This window comes from Pectinophora gossypiella, chromosome 9 (genome assembly GCF_024362695.1).
Source record: "Pectinophora gossypiella chromosome 9, ilPecGoss1.1, whole genome shotgun sequence".
In the NCBI taxonomy this organism is placed as follows: domain Eukaryota; kingdom Metazoa; phylum Arthropoda; class Insecta; order Lepidoptera; family Gelechiidae; genus Pectinophora; species Pectinophora gossypiella.
In genome coordinates, this window is record NC_065412.1 from 4,186,495 (window position 1) to 4,202,849 (window position 16,355).

At 34.4% G+C, this 16,355-nt stretch overlaps 2 protein-coding genes across 6 annotated transcripts in view; both read left to right on the forward strand.

Annotated features, from left to right (window-relative positions):
* Window positions 1–525, forward strand: part of LOC126369379 (angiotensin-converting enzyme-like) — a 66,581-nt gene extending 66,056 nt beyond the window's left edge. For all 5 annotated transcript variants that reach the window (XM_050013756.1, XM_050013755.1, XM_050013758.1 and 2 more), the window contains exon 12: window positions 362–525. In XM_050013756.1, coding sequence (XP_049869713.1) covers window positions 362–441 — 80 coding nt within the window. In that variant the 3' untranslated portion in view covers window positions 442–525. The remainder of the gene's footprint in view (window positions 1–361) is intronic.
* Window positions 526–1,570: 1,045 nt separating this feature from the next.
* Window positions 1,571–9,512, forward strand: LOC126369381 (angiotensin-converting enzyme-like). Its single transcript, XM_050013761.1, has 11 exons — window positions 1,571–1,623; window positions 5,385–5,606; window positions 5,771–6,026; window positions 6,249–6,392; window positions 6,482–6,673; window positions 6,755–6,852; window positions 6,932–7,357; window positions 7,438–7,652; window positions 8,274–8,414; window positions 8,853–9,028; window positions 9,341–9,512. Exons 2-11 carry the CDS (start codon window positions 5,385–5,387, stop codon window positions 9,418–9,420), a joined length of 1,950 nt encoding a protein of 649 aa, XP_049869718.1. The 5' UTR covers window positions 1,571–1,623; the 3' UTR covers window positions 9,421–9,512.
* Window positions 9,513–16,355: the final 6,843 nt, after the last annotated feature.

The following is a 16,355-nucleotide window of genomic DNA, read 5'->3' on the forward strand; positions in this document are numbered from 1 at the left end:
CGTCCGCCTTTGCTCACCTTATTAAGGGTGGTATTAATAAACGAATCTCAGCTGCGACTGCCCTCAAGATCATGCTCAAGTCTCTGTTTTTATATGAGAACTGTCACATTGACATGATCTTGAGGGCAGTTTCGAAGCTGAGATTAGTTTATTAATACCACTCTTAATTGTAATAAGTAGTATAATTTTCTATAACAATAAGTATCTTCTTTTCAAAGTACCATTTTTTTTTTATTTGTATTATGTAAATTATTTTACCATCTTTTTATATTTTGTTGTATTCTGGCAAATACATTTATGTGTGCTATGTTCTTTTGTTAGCTGTTACAGTAGTAGTTATTATCTACTGTGTCTGTTTCAGAATATTGCACAGCGGAGCAGTTAGCGGCCCTAAGCGCAAAACAGGTCAAGCCAGAGCCGGAGCCGGAAAAAGAGACGTGACCCGCGCATGTACTTACTATCTAACTTAGTCTAATTTATAGTAGGCGAGTCTCAGTATTCGTAATAAACTTTTTTTTAAGTGAATATTGTTTTTTTTTACGACCAGACTAGACAAAACAAGATATACATGGTGTTAGTGTCATCGTAATGAAAACTTTGAGATATGATTCAGGCTATGATTCTGAGTTAATATCAAGTGGATTTTCCGCCGAAAAATTCATGTATTTTTTGTGGTTCTTTTAATTGTTTGCAATTATATACTTTTGCGATAGAAAATTCTTCTTGATATTAATTCAAAATAATGAGCTCTGAATCATCGCCCTCAGTATTTGTTGTGATGTCACTTCCACCCTGTACAAGTACAAACAAGTAGCCATACAAGTAGATAGGGTGTTAGTGGCATATATCATAACAAATGCTGAGGGGGATGATTCTGAGTTGATATCAAGTGGATTTTCCAGTCTGAAAAATGTTTTTCCGTTCCATACTTTGCGTTTCTGTACTATGCGACGGAAAATTCCACTTGATATCTATTCAGAATCACAGGTATGTTCAAAAATTACAGCTAACATTAAATACCTACATTAGTCAGTTATTCATTTAAATTTCAATAAAAAAATACGTTCTTGGAATGTTGGAGATACCAATTTAATGGTAACACTTACGTCGTCAATGGGCTAGCAATGGCGGCTTGTCATAGGATTGAGCCTGCTTTTCTTATACCATGGCCTAAATCATCCCTCGAAGTTTTCGTTGCGATGTCACTAACAATACCAATATATTTATTTATTTATTTGTACACAATAGAACACAGAAAGAGATATATATATATATATATATAAAATATCTATAAATATATTTTTTCATTTAATTTTATTATTACGGCTTGGAGTACAGGCTGGCGAGGTGTGTGTAGGTACCTACTATACACCTTTGGATTAATGCTGCTGGATGCTTGTGTCCATCAGAATCGCCCATCACTCGCCGAGTGATCGGATATATATATATATATCTATTTCTTATTATCTTTATATATCTTTATATCGATAAAGTTGACATACTTTATCCCCGTCTCATGTTCATTCTTATCATTTGATCTGAGATAAATATTAGTATTATCAATCGGTACTTCAGGGCATCATAAGTAGTTTCTGGTGTTGGGACTCAGAAGTAACACCAAACGTGAGTCTTTTTTTAATAAAAAATCTTAGTTATAGGTATCGCACCCCGGGCACGGGCAAGTGCAAGCGAGACAAGCTGTCCGCGCTCTCCCCCATAAGATCCAGAGGGGGTGAGGTAGGCCCCTGATAGGAATTGGTGCGGGGCGTGTGGTGACCGTTCGTTCTATTTGTAGTGCTTTTTACCTATCCTTAATGAGGGACTTTCCAGCCTACATTCCCCAAAAATAAACTATATTAACTAAATTTCTGATGGCACTGTCGATATTCAACGTGATAATTACCTATTTTCTCATTATCAACAGCCTCCGTGGTCTAGTGGTTAGAGCGTTAGGCTCACGATCTGGAGGTCCGGGTTCAATTCCCGATGGGGACATTGTCGAAATCACTTTGTGAGACTGTCCTTTGTTTGGTAAGGACTTTTCAGGCTTGAATCACCTGATTGTCCGAAAAAGTAAGATGATTCCGTGCTTCGGAGGGCACGTTAAGCCGTTGGTCCCGGCTATTAGCCGTAAAAAACACCTCCACCAACCCGCAGTGGAGCAGCGTGGTGGAGTATGCTCCATACCTCCTCCGGTTGATTGAGGGGAGGCCTGTGCCCAGCAGTGGGACGTATACAGGCAGTTTATGATAATTATTCCAAAATACAATGTACGGCAAAATAAAAAAAATTGTTGCTTGATATTTGGATCAGATTAGGTATAGAATTATGTTGCTACCTATATAGCTATTCTTTATTTTGATCAGAATAATAATGAAGATAAAAGATGCATAGGTCTGTTATCCATGAAATTAGAAGGTTAAACGAAGGAAAATCTTTACAGCTCCATCTATATTGATTAAAGGAACGGAGCCTGGAAAATTCCTCATTCTATAGTTATACTTACTCACAATGTGTTCTTACTGTAATAATAACAGCATAAAATAATTTAGTAACTCAGGGTGCACCAAAATCATTTTTGTACGTCTTCGTCATCAGATTTACATACAACATAACCGCTACATACTTACGTCGGGGGAAAAAAAATCTAATCCGCACGTAACACTTTTTCCGAGGCCCATATCACATCAAATTTAATGTTTTAATTTTCTATTGGTTTACAATACAATACAAAAACTCTTTATTGTACAACAGGTGGCCTTATTGCTTAAGGCACTCTTTAGATATAGGAAATAAATTTAATAAAAGCGTAGCGTAGGTTTAAAGCGCAACAAAAATTATATATAGGTTGGAATATAATTTCATTTCGAACAGCGTCCGTACTTCCGTAATCTAGTGGTTAGAGCGTTGGGCTGACAATCAGGAGGTTCGAGATGAATTCCCGATGGGAGCATTATCGAAATCACTTTGTGAGACTGTCCTTTGTTTGATAAGGACAACAAGCTTAAATCACCTGATTGTCCGAATATGTAAAATTATTCCTTACTTTAGAGAACACGTTAAACCGTTGGTCTCGGCTATTAGCAGTAAAAGACTTTCACCAACCCGCAGTGGTGCAGCGTGGTGGAGTATGCTCCAATCCTCCTTCGATTGATTGAGGGGAGGCCTATGGCCAGCAGTGGGACGTGGGCTGTTTATGTTCGGTCACGAGCATTAATATGCATACACTTTGGTACCATGTCACATTAACTTTTTTGACAAATTGAACTGTCTCACTAAATGTCAAATATGTTAGTGCAACAGAGTCCTAAAGTGGGTACATTATATTGCTCATGACTGTTCATTACGAAGATAAAGTTTTGAAATTAGTTTTGATAAGGTCACGACTGAGGAGGACGAAATAGAGATTATATACCCACTCAGCTATTTCGTCTAGCAGATACTTTAACAGATCGTTAATTGAAAGACTAATAACTATCTTAAATATATAATAAATTATTTTTCTATCTTTACAAAAATAATGAAAAGTAGCACAAAAGCGAATCTTAACCGTTATCTCCTTAGAGTCACATATTATCAAAATACATCTTGTAGCCACAAGGTGGATTTGATGAAGAACTAACATGAAGAACTATAAGAATGACACGACTACAAAGTAATTCAAAAATATTATTAGTTAAAGCGGATGAAAGATAATAGAATTGCGAAAGCGGTATACCTATAAAGCGAAAGTTGATGGTAGGGCGTGCAGAGTGACTTACATTGACCAAATTGAAGATGTCCTTAGAAAAGGTTTACTACGATCTACTCTGAACCGACGTGCGTGTATGAAGCGATTGATGAATGTGGAGGAAGCAGGAGAGTGTGTCAGGATCGAAGCAAATGGAATTTTATAGACTCTGCTTACCCCAGTGGGAAATAGGCATGAGTTTATGTATGTTTGTATTATTAGTTCCCATACAACGTCCTTCCATTTAGTTTCGGCAATTTTTCTATGGACTACAGCGTTTTCAAGTCTAAAACCATGACAGACAGACCAATACACTGATTCATTTGCATAATAAATGAATTAACATATGAGACGCGATCGTATTTCAGTTTGTTGTGAGATTTCGACAAGTCCAAAGTGTTTACGTTTTAGTTTTTTGGTCATTTTAGTAAAATGCCTTGTGGATATTTCAGTGAAACTACAAAGAGAGTTATATATGTAAGTTCTGGGGGGCTAAAAAGGCCGCTTTTGATGAATCATAATAATAATTATGTTCCTATTATGAATGTAATTGCAAATCGTAAAATGGCCACTTATGGATTTTCATATTTCAATTCATATTGCGATTCATAATATGAATTTCCCATTTTGACAGTTCCCTATGGAAAGTCGTAAAATGGCCAACTTTAAGATGAATTGCAAACGTCAAATAGCTGAATTCTTAAAAGTTAGTCAAGAGAAACTTTTTTTCAATTCATCTTGTAAAACGCGGGAAAGTGTTTGTAATTTCAACAAATAACTTCCCATTTCCTCTAAAAAATGCGGCCATTTTACTAAAAATAGCAGAATTGCTTGAATAATGCTCGGAATTCAGGAAATGATTTGGATTTATATGAATTGCTAAAGTGGCCATTTTAGCCCCCCTGTTCTAAAAACCTGGTTAACGCTAGGCAGATGATTTTAACTGTAATACAATTTACTCCTAATCAGCAGAAAGATATAGTAAAAAGAAATATCTATTCGTGTATGAAATTGCAAGACAAAATAATTTATGCTTAATAGACCGTTGAAACCCTTGACATCGGTTTTATTAGGTATATATTTTTTTTCTGTATATAAATAAGACTTGTTATTACAAAATTTTCTTCAGTTCATCTTATTTCGTAGTAAAGGATTGTCAAGGTAGGTGCCTAATAGTTGCTATTCAGTTTTGTCTCGTAATAGATTAGTAAATATTATTATGAAAGATCCACGGCGCATTGGCGCTTTTGCACTGTAATATCGTGAAATATAAATAAAAAAATATATATAACTTCTTGCATCGTTCCAATGCAATTTACTGCAGCGCCGACGCATCATTCTCACTATTAATGCGATGTAACTTTTCCACATAATGTGCCTCAGATGAAGCAGGTTTAGATGTACTTTATGCAACGATAAACATTACTAATTATAAGTATACACCTCTATTTTATACGATGCATCAACAGCGGTATATAATACAAATAAAATTAAGACATATATTAATGTTTTGGTACACTTGATAATTATGAATGCTTACAACACTGACTAATACAACAATTACGCGGTTACAAAGGAACATAAATTAGGTACTTTCATTAATTTAAGAAGTATTAAAATATCCAAAAAATAAATAGTATATTCCAATAATTAGATGATTCTCAAGATCGCCGGCGAGCTCGCCCTGGTAGGGGTGATAGCTTCAGTCTTCGTGGTGGCAGCCCAGGGATGGGCTCAAGAAAGAGCAGCTGAGGAGGCTTCGGGTCAGGAGTATATGAGAACCTTAGATGACTTGACGTCCAAGATGAAGAACCGTCTGCAAATAGCCAACTGGAACTATGTGGCAAATCTTACGACGGTAAATGAAGAAGTACTGGTAAGTAGATTACGATGCTATTTATGTGTGATATTATAAAGAGAGTGATATAAAAAAAAAAAACAACAAACGACTTTCTAAAGAACTTTCGTAAAAAAACTAGGTAAGTAAATTTAGAATTTTACGAGGGTGACAATTTGTAACTAATATTTATATGTTTTTAGACGCAAACAACCTTAGAAATAGCAGAAGAAGAGAAAGAATATTGGAAGGAAACAATGACGTACCTTTGGCATGAGTTCGAGAATGATGACTTAAAGAGGATGTTCCACAAATATTCTATATTAGGTACATCAGCATTGCCTGAGGATTTGAACCAGCGGCTAATTCAAGCTGTCAACAACATGCAAAATACTTATGCAAAAGCAAAAATTTGTGATTACAATAATAGAACCAAATGTGATTTGCTCGTAGAACCTGGTAAGCTCTTTTCAAAATTCTGCAAGGCTAAATATAAAAATAAATACTATAAAACTGTTTCCCAAAAGTCATAGGCACATACGGTGTAATACACACTGCTCGCCAGCTATATCTATCATTTAATATGTATAAACTTTAAAAAAATATAGAATATTATTGTGAAAGTTTAAAATATAAAGAAGATAATAGAAAATAAAACATGTGCTGCACATTTTATTATAGATGTGACAAATATATTTGCTAACAGCGATGATCCGGAAGAACTGAAATATGCGTGGGTTGAATGGCACAAGGCCGCTGGAGCTCCATCGAAACATGACTTTTCGGAATATGTACAAATGTATAACGAAGCTGCTAAATTAAACGGTATAGTATAAACGCCGTATTAAAATCTGTTTAGTTTATGTAACATCAACATGTTTCAGAAAAAAATACATTAATAATTATATCTTCAGGTTTTGACACGGCGGCGGAGTGGTGGCTTAGCGAATATGAAGCAAGTGACGCTGAAGATCAATTTGTAGCCCTTTGGAGCCATATTAAACCATTGTACGAGCAAATCCATGCATATGTCAGGCACGTTTTGAGAATGAAATATGGGGAAGAGGTGGTTTCAGCCAGAGGTCCCATCCCTGCACATCTACTAGGTAAGATTACATAATAAATTAATACCTACCTAAGATGACTATTCCTTTATTCAATAGTTTGATTCGTCACATTAATTTCAGGAAATATTTGGGCACAAACTTGGGGTAATGTTGAAAAATATAGCAGACCATATCCAGATAAGGCCGAAGTTGACGTTACAGCTGCTCTTGTTGCACAAGTATGATTTAAGACATTTTGATTTTTTTATTTACATTATCTTCATCTTATTAACTTAACAATATAATATTTACTTTCAGAATTATACAGCTTTAAAATTATTTGAGACAGCTAATGATTTCTTCAAATCGCTGGGCTTGATGGGAGTTCCAGACTTGTTCTGGGAGAAATCTATATTGGAGAGACCTAATGATGGAAGAGACATGGTCTGCCATGCGTCCGCTTGGGATTTCTTTGATGGAGAAGATTTCAGAATCAAACAGTGTACTACCATTACCAATGCTTTCTTCAAAACTACTCATCATGAAATGGGTCATATCCAGTACTATTTGCAGTACAAGGATTTGCCAGTTATTTACCGTGAGGGTGCAAATCCTGGCTTCCATGAGGCCGTTGGTGATGTTATTGCCTTGTCGGTGAGTTCACCACCACATTTGAGGGTAATGGGACTGTTGGAAGATGGAACCGACGATCAGGAATCAAATATCAATCAGCTGTATAAAATGGTTAGTATTGAAGCGCTGTTACAAACATCGTAATGAAAAGAAAATTCCTTTCCTAAACCGTGTCGTTTTAAATATTTCAGGGTCTAGACAAGATAGTCTTTCTGCCATTTGCGTACCTTTTAGATATATACCGTTACAACATATTCCGTGGAACCACTACTCCTGATGAATACAATTGCCATTTTTGGCAATTGAGGGAATCCCTGCAAGGTGTTGAACCTCCGGTTGCAAGAACTGAGGAGGACTTTGACGCTGCTGCCAAGTATCACATTTCGGCTAATGTTGAATATATGAGGTAAGCAATATGGTTTCTTCTTAATAACTTATTATGATAGCTAATAGAGTAGAGTAGCGGAAGTTATCATCATAATTTCAAATATTGCAATCTATTGTACAAGCAAAAAATAGTAAAATTATAAGTTAACTCAAACAAAAATAATTTTCTACTGCATACTAATCGTTCCTTGAGGAACAAAGACATCAGCTTTTAGTTTTTCTGACTACAATGGCCCCGATTCCTGCAGACACCGCCTAATTTTATTTAAAGTTATATCCGTCATTTTCATATCCGTCGAAAAGGAAAGGGACGGATGATTCACAGCTCTTAATTTTAGGAAGAATGAGTGAATGAATGAATAACCCGGGCGAATCAAAAGGTACGTCGCTGGTATGCAATCCGTTTGACGTGCTGTCTACTTAACTGTGTCGGGTTATTGACGGATGTAAAATTTTTAGACGGTTGGTTTAGATTTGTGCTTAAAATTGACGTGTGTTCCATAAATTTTATGCTTGTCGATTACCCGTCCCTTTCCTTTTCGGCGGATAAGAAAATGACAGATATAACTTAAAATAAAATTAGACGGTATTTACAGGAATTAGCACCAATATTTACTTATGTTTAACTATTTTTCAAAAGGTATTATATATCGTACATCATCCAGTTCCAATTCCACCGTTCGTTGTGTCAACTCTCAGGAGACTATATTCCCGGTGACTCTAGCAAATGGTTGTCCAACTGTGACATTTATAACAGCACCACCGCTGGAGAGGCTTTGGGGTAAGTTTACAAATATACCTACTTATTGTTTGGTCCATGGTTACATGATGGTCGCGTATGTATTCGGGCAAACTTAAAGACTTTTAGTAAAAGAGGAGTGTCTATTATTTTTAAATTAGTCTGTAACTAGACTGATGTTTGTGAAATAAAGTGTTTTGAATTGAAATGCTTTTTAAAAGGCATAAAAGCTATATCTTCTATTTCCTTTATGGTTATTAGGTAATTTTAATTTGACTGTATAAATTTCAAGGGTTTATTTCAGAATATTCGTTGTTCGCACAATAAAATCTTGTCAATGGGTAATTTTTACCTATGCTCTGCAAAAATCCTTTTTTACCTCAAATTTAAATTCGTTACGAATACGCTACAGCTTATGTAGTCTATGCTTAAATGGGGCGCGGCTAAGTACTGATCCAATTCCATTTTGTTTTATTCCAGTAAAATGCTCAAGATGGGTTCTTCCAAGCCATGGCCAGATGCAATGGAAGCCATCACTGGTCAACGCTACATGGATGCCAGCGGTATTCTGGAATACTTCCAACCTTTATATGACTGGTTAAAGACGGAAAATGAACGTACCGGGGAATATGTTGGCTGGGAGCCTAGTAAAGTCGGTAAGGAGTATGGATCACCATGTAGAAGGTCAATTTATGAGTTTTACTGCAATTTCCGTGGCGTAATTCACTCAATTGTGAATGATTCTACGACATTTCATTCAAATGGAGTCATGGCTGAAGCGAAGAAAGTGTCAAGTTCAAAATCAACCAATTTTTCGACAAATTTATTCAATACAAGTTATTCATGGAAAAATATTTATGTACTTAATTAGGTAGATTACGTAGGAACCACGTTACTTATTTTAATTTTTATTATTATTTTTTTATTAATAATTATATTATCAATAATTAAATCTTTTTTTCTTTCAGATTACTGCAGTTCAGCACAGAAGATGAACATGGAAACATCAGGATTCAAACGGAAAATTAATAAATACACTTCTGGTTGAAGCTAAAATAAAATAAACTCTCAACTTGAAATCAACAGATTAATGATGTATTTAAATTGGATATTTTCAATAAAAACTTTTCCAATATCCCATTTTCTGATTTTCTTTACTTATGTTAATACTTGAAACGGTAACTAAGTAGTATCAATTGGAGAATACTTAGTGACAGGTTACCATTTCATCACCTATAATACTAATAAATATTTTGTGTATTATATACATAATAGATAACAATAATATTAAACGGTCAGTGGTTGAGCGTTGGGCTCATGATCCGGAGGTCCCGGGTTCGAATCCCGGTGGAGATATAACACAAAAATGACTTTGTGATCCCTAGTTTGGTTAGGACATTACAGGCTGATCATCTGTCCGAAAGGACGATCCGTACTTCGGAAGGCACGTTAAGCCGTTGGTCCCGGTTACTAATTTCTGATGTACGGTCACGAGCATTAATATGTATACACTTTGGTACCATGTCACATTAACTTTTTTGACAAATTGAACTGTAAGTCTCACTAAATGTCAAATATGTTAGTGCGAAAGAGTCCTAAAGTGGGTACATTATATTGCTCATGACTGTAAGTATGTAGTCGTTACATGAGTCAGGGGCCTTTGGCGGCTCAGTAGTAACCCTCATTCCAGGGTTGACGAGGTTGGTAATCCACCTCACAACCCACACGGTAGAAGAAGATAATAATATTTTCGGCCTAGTAGATAATGGCGTCTGAGACAAACCTACAACAAGCCACGTCAAAAACAGTAGGTACGGTCACGAGTACTAATAAAGTGTATACTTTGAAACCATGTCACATCAACTTTTTGACAAATTAAACCGTAAGTCTCTTTAAATGTCAAATATGATAGTGCGACATGGTTCTAAAGTGGATACATGATATTGCTCTTGACTGTATTTTTTTTTATATAGTATAACCACATCACATACATTAAACATTTTTACATTTATAAGGTTACGGTATTGTGACTAATATATATGACAATTACGGCGTACTTACATAACTTAAGGGTAAGTACTTAAGTATTTAAAAATAAAGTAAAATTAAAATTACACATCAAACTTAAAAATTTGAAATTAGAAAAATATGTGTAAGTATAAGGAAATACATACATACATACATAAACTCACGCCCGTAATCCCTAATGGGGTGGGCAGAGCCACAAGTAATCAAAGACAACTTGCAGCCACTGTTGATACGAAGTCCAAAGATGGATATGATGAACCTTATGGTGATAAGGGATCAGCCTATCGCCCATAACATTAGTCCATCATGTTAGAGGACACAATCCCTCTGTCGGTTTTTACGACATGCCCGGGAAGAGAAGCAGCTGAACGTGTTCTATGTTTTTTATATGCTCCCAGAACAGCATAGAAGCATCTGTTGAGCTTTAAATAATCTAGAATTCTTCTCACATACATATTCAGCGGATCATGGAACACATCATCCTAATATAATTAGTTTATTCTGTCTAATATAAAGTTACAGTTCTGCTTCTCTTCGAAGCTTTTTATATTCGTTACGATGTCACTAACACAGTGTATATGGTACAGCCACTCCTCACCAGCTATATTTAAGATTCATGTTCACAGATTTCAATAGCGGATAAATTGCAAAGGTCATATTGAGTCTAGACAGTTAATAGAAACTGGCCAGTCATTCCAGAAGACCAGATATTTCAATGACAGGAAACCAAACAATAGACTGCCGTGACCTGGTCAAAGGCAAAATTGAAAATATTCACGGATCTGAAAAACTGTGCGTGACTAGGTTAGGTAAAAAATAAATCGTTTTTTTTTTTCAATGATACGTAATAGAATCAATTTTATTTTGCTTTGTCCACGGCAAAGAAATACCACCAGAATACTTACAGTTTGGTAAATTTCGGGCCCTATCTCAGTAGGACACCATACCGCACCCGTGGCAGGGCAACAGTTGTAGGTGTAAAGGGTACTTCACCTGGTTGCGCAACCTATTTGTTGCTGCCAACCGCATCCCTAATAATTTTCCGTAGGAGTTGCAATCATATCGGCGCCCAAAGGACGTTATATACGATCCTAACGATCACATCACTCTAGCTATATAAGCGGTCAATCAGCTCGCGACAACGAACATCCAGAACCCCGATACTGACCCGCCGGCGTGGTTGACGATTTCCCTCATTTGGCACTTACCTATATCATCTGATCTAGGGTCGAATATAATTCTTTCAAATATTCTTCCTCTCAGACGACGCCCTGAGCCGACGTTCGCGCCCAACTGGGCACCCTCAGACCTAAATTTTGTACCGGGTGCGAGCCCTCAGCGCTCCCCATTTGTTCGGTCAAGTAGTTAATACCATCTGCGGTAAATCTAAATATAAAAGTAAAGAACAAAGATATACACGTCGTTTGAAACACCAGATATGACACAAGTAAAAAGCCTTTATACTCCGCCTAAGGCCTTTCCTAAGTAGTTTTATTCATTATGTAGTAGTTATGATGATTGCTCGTCAATTTGTGAGACGTGTTACTAATGACTCTACGTAATAACATAGTAAGAATGTATGATGACCTTTCTTGGTTGTCATTTGTTTCCGTGGTTGAATAAAAAGGCTTGCAAGAATTGGTAAAAAAATGTAATTATTATTATGTTATGTTACTACAGCATAATAACATTTATTGTTATAAATTCTAGAGTAGACATAACATGTGATTTACATTGAAATAACCCCGTTTTACACAGTGTGTTAATGACATTGTAACGAAAACTTTGAGGGGTGAATCAGACTATGATTCTGAATTGACATCAAGTAGAATTTTCCATCGCAAAAGTATGGAACTGAATATAATTGAAAAAACACTAACGTTTTCATGACTTTTTTGACGGAATGTTCCACGTAACTTATGTATATATAATAATAGTTACCTTCTTTTATTTATTACCTAGATATCCGTCTAGTGACGTAATCGCCATAATATCTTCGCGTGTGTAGTTGTAAACCTAAAGTAGAGCATACATAGGTTTTTTTACATACAAAAGAATTCCATTAGGCAGTTAATTACCACTTTCAATTACTTTTTTCTCTTGGTGTACCTAAACCTACATGACTTGTAAGTTATGTATAAGTGAATAGAGTTCGTTGACCACTTAATTAAATAAGGGTTTCGTAATAAAAACTTGGTTTATTATAAAATATGTTTCATTAAGGGATTTAACGCACTCTATGAGTAGATATGATATAAAAATATACAATACTTTTTTTTGGAATTGTGTCCCATATTAGTCCGAAGACAATGGTATGATTCTTATATAATTTTATTTATTATTATGTTTAATCCAATATCTAATAGGTAGGTACACATTGCCTCTTCCACCCCGAAGTACTCTGTCTGACGCGAGTGGGATGATGCCTAGACTATTTTCCCTAAAAAAAGTAGCATGAAGAATGTAGCCTCTTAAGTTAATGATGAGGTAGACATCATAACATAAAACAGCCTTTGTAAATAAGCCTTAGTACTGGCACTCCTTGCAAAAGAGGGAAAATGAAGCATACCTACTCAACCAGACACTACGATTTCATGGCAGGTTTGTGCCAATAATTTAAAATAATTATAATACTTACAACATACTGTTACAGTATATTTTAAACTGTGCTTTACTCGGCATTTACATCTTAAAAGTATTTTATCCTCGAACACCTTAATTCCGATTCTGTGGTCTCTACTAAGCACTGGTTCCAAGAAATATAGAGTTAAGTTGACTTTAAAAAATAAATAGAGTGCACAAAAAAATGAACAATAAACTTGACAGATTAGTGTGGTGTATTTTATGATTTCATCTGGAGGTCCGAAAAGTGATGTTTTTGTCTCAATTTTTTGCGCGTGTCGTGTTTTCCGCTCCACTTGTGACAAGGTCTTTAGGTGTTATATGATTGATCTTATAGACGGACCTTACGGCGTAGTACCATGGCGTCGTCTTATTGTTTACTTTTAAGATATTCATGGGTACAGTACACGGAGATTTTTTATCTGAGAAGCCCATTGCTCGCCCTACTTACTATTTTTAGTACAGCTATCTGTCAACAGATGGCGCTAAACTTATCGGTACAAATTATATTTTATTTATGATATAACAGCTACTTATACATATATAATGTCTTCTTAAAGACAATGAAATATTCTTGTGAATAAAAACTACGTTGCGTTTCTCTGAAATAAAGTATTTTTATTAATACACTTGTTTTGTAAGTAAGTAATTACATTATTCTATACTAAATAACTAAATTCACCTGAAATAAAGAAACAACATTCGAAGCAAATAATTCACATTTTTACATAACCTCTTCTTCAGAAAATAAAATTATATTTTTGACATTTTATAAGACAAAGATTATTAATACCATAGAGAACGTAATGAGTCCATGGATCTCATTTACATCTCCCCCCCCTGTTAACAATCAGCAAAATTCACGACTATTCTTCTTAATGGGGTATTCAGAGGAATATCCACCGCATACTGAATTAAGTGTTCTAATAAGTACATACCACTGGTACAAGTTTTGTTATGTGGAAAAGATTTGATTCGATTTTCTTATGTCCTGTGTTTATTCTATATATTGAGTTTGACAACTTTTCTAAGATTATATATGGACCAATTCTTAATTCATCTAATTTTTTTCTATTTAATCGATTCCCGTTTTCAACATATACTAAGTCCCCTACTTTTAGTTCACATTTTATTCTGTTCTTGTCAAAGTATTGTTTATTATAGTTGTGTGATTTTATAGTATTTTCCAATGCTTCTTTTCTATCTTGTAATAAATCATTAAATGATATTGTTAGTTTCAATTCTTCGGGTAAAACATCAACATTTTTTCCTTCTAATAAATATTTTGGGGCAAAACCTGTTACAGTGTGTTCTGTTTCGTTATACTTTTTTGTACATTCATGTGCTATAGTCGTCCAAGCAAGTTTTTCCTTTCTCTCATTTATTTTACATCGAATTTTGTTAACTAGCGTTTGATTTAGTCTCTCGTTTAAACCATTTGAGAACGGTGCATTTACAGCAGTGAAGATAATTGGTATATTCTCTTTATCTAAAAAGTTTTTAAAATCTCTCGAATTTATACCTGGATATTGATCGGACAGAATCAAGCCAATTTTATTTTCACAAGTTACATTTTGAACAAGTTTTATAAAATCATTTGAGTTTTGAGTTTTTGAAGTTAAAATATAAGCGTACCTGGTGAAGTGATCGACCAAGAGGTGCAAATAAGTCTTAGTAGAACGTGAACCACCAAATCCACCAATGGTATCTATAGATACTATTTCAAATGGATATGTAGCCGGACCTAACTGAGACAACAATCCAAATTTGTATTTTCCTCTAGATTTGTTTTTTATGCAGACTTCACATGTTTCACAAATTCTTTTTATATTATACATTAAATTTTTAACTTCATAGAATGGTTTAATTTTTCTTTTTAATTGTTGTGTCCCTATATGACAGAAAGCATAATGTACTTTCTCTATAAATTGTTTACTAAATTCTTCCGTTAATATTATTTTTTCTTTTTCTCTCACCTTCTTATAGTATATCATATCTTTCATTTTTAGTTTATTTTTATTTTGTTTTATCTGCTCATTTCTTTCTTGATCATTTTTTATGTCTTCTAGTTTAATTAGGTTTACAATTTTTAAGCATTCCTCCTCATTGTGACATGGTTCCAGTACAGGATTTCTACTCAAACAATCTGCTTCTAAATTGTCCCTTCCTGGGGAATAAATTACTTCAAAATCATACTGTGATATATAATATGTTAGATCTCCCAGCTCTTCATCCGTTCTTGCTTTTATATTCATTTTCTCCAAAGGTTTATGGTCGGTGAAAACTTTAAATTTTTTTCCCATGAGCCAATGTTGCCAATACTTGATTGCTTCTTTTATTGCTAAACACTCTATATATATAGCTTTTTTCTTTTTTTGGATGTCGTTTAGTTTGCGCGAAAAATATGCACACGGTTTTTCTTCTCCATTGAGCTGTGGTTGCTTCAAGACTGCGCCTATACCTTGTATACTTGCGTCTGTATAAATATGTATAGGTAAATCCGGATCAAAGATTTCTAAAATAGGCTTTGAACATAGAAGTTTTTTTATGGTCTCAAAGGAATCTTGACATCCCTCTGACCAAATAAATGCTTGTCCTTTTCTCAACAAATTATGTAAAGGATCTAATATGATTGATATATTAGGTATATATTTTCCATAAAAATTTATTTTACCTAGAAATTGACGTACGTTCTTTTGCGTCTTAGGAATAGGAAACTCTTTTATAGCAATTAGATTGTCCTTCAGTGGAGTGATTGTGTTATTTTGTATTATATGACCTAAATATTTAACTGAGTCTTGTGCAAAATTACATTTTGAAAATTTTAATCTGAACCCTTCTTTCAATATTGCTTCCAACAACAAGAAGACATTATAAAACAACATTCGAAGCAAATAATTCACATTTTTACATAACCTCTTCTTCAGAAAATAAAATTATATTTTTGACATTTTATAAGACAAAGATTATTAATACCATAGAGAACGTAATGAGTCCATGGATCTCATTTACACATATAATATTGACTGCTATATAAACATAGGTATCTGATTTATTACAGTAAGTAGTGCAATTAGACGATGTTGTTTTTCATTATTTCCGCAAAATCAGTCTAAATGTTTGTTGTATGAAGAACGAAAAGTGTTTAAAAAAATTAAATTGGTAACTGCATCAAATAAATTAATTAGGTAATAAATTGAATAAGAGACTTTTTGTAATTATTTCTTTTTATTTTGGTGCAATAAAGTGTATTTGTATTGTATTGTATTGTAAATTTATAATAAAATTATTCACTAATTATGTATTTTTTTTTTAAAGTACCTATATAATTTA

Coding starts and splice junctions, on each gene's coding strand:
- LOC126369381 (XM_050013761.1), top strand. CDS start 5,385: ATGATTCTCAAGATCGCCGGCGAGCTCGCCCTGGTAGGGGTGATAGCT. Junction 6,393..6,481: donor CGAAGCTGCTAAATTAAACG/GTATAGTATAAA, acceptor TTATATCTTCAG/GTTTTGACACGGCGGCGGAG. Junction 7,358..7,437: donor TCAATCAGCTGTATAAAATG/GTTAGTATTGAA, acceptor TAAATATTTCAG/GGTCTAGACAAGATAGTCTT.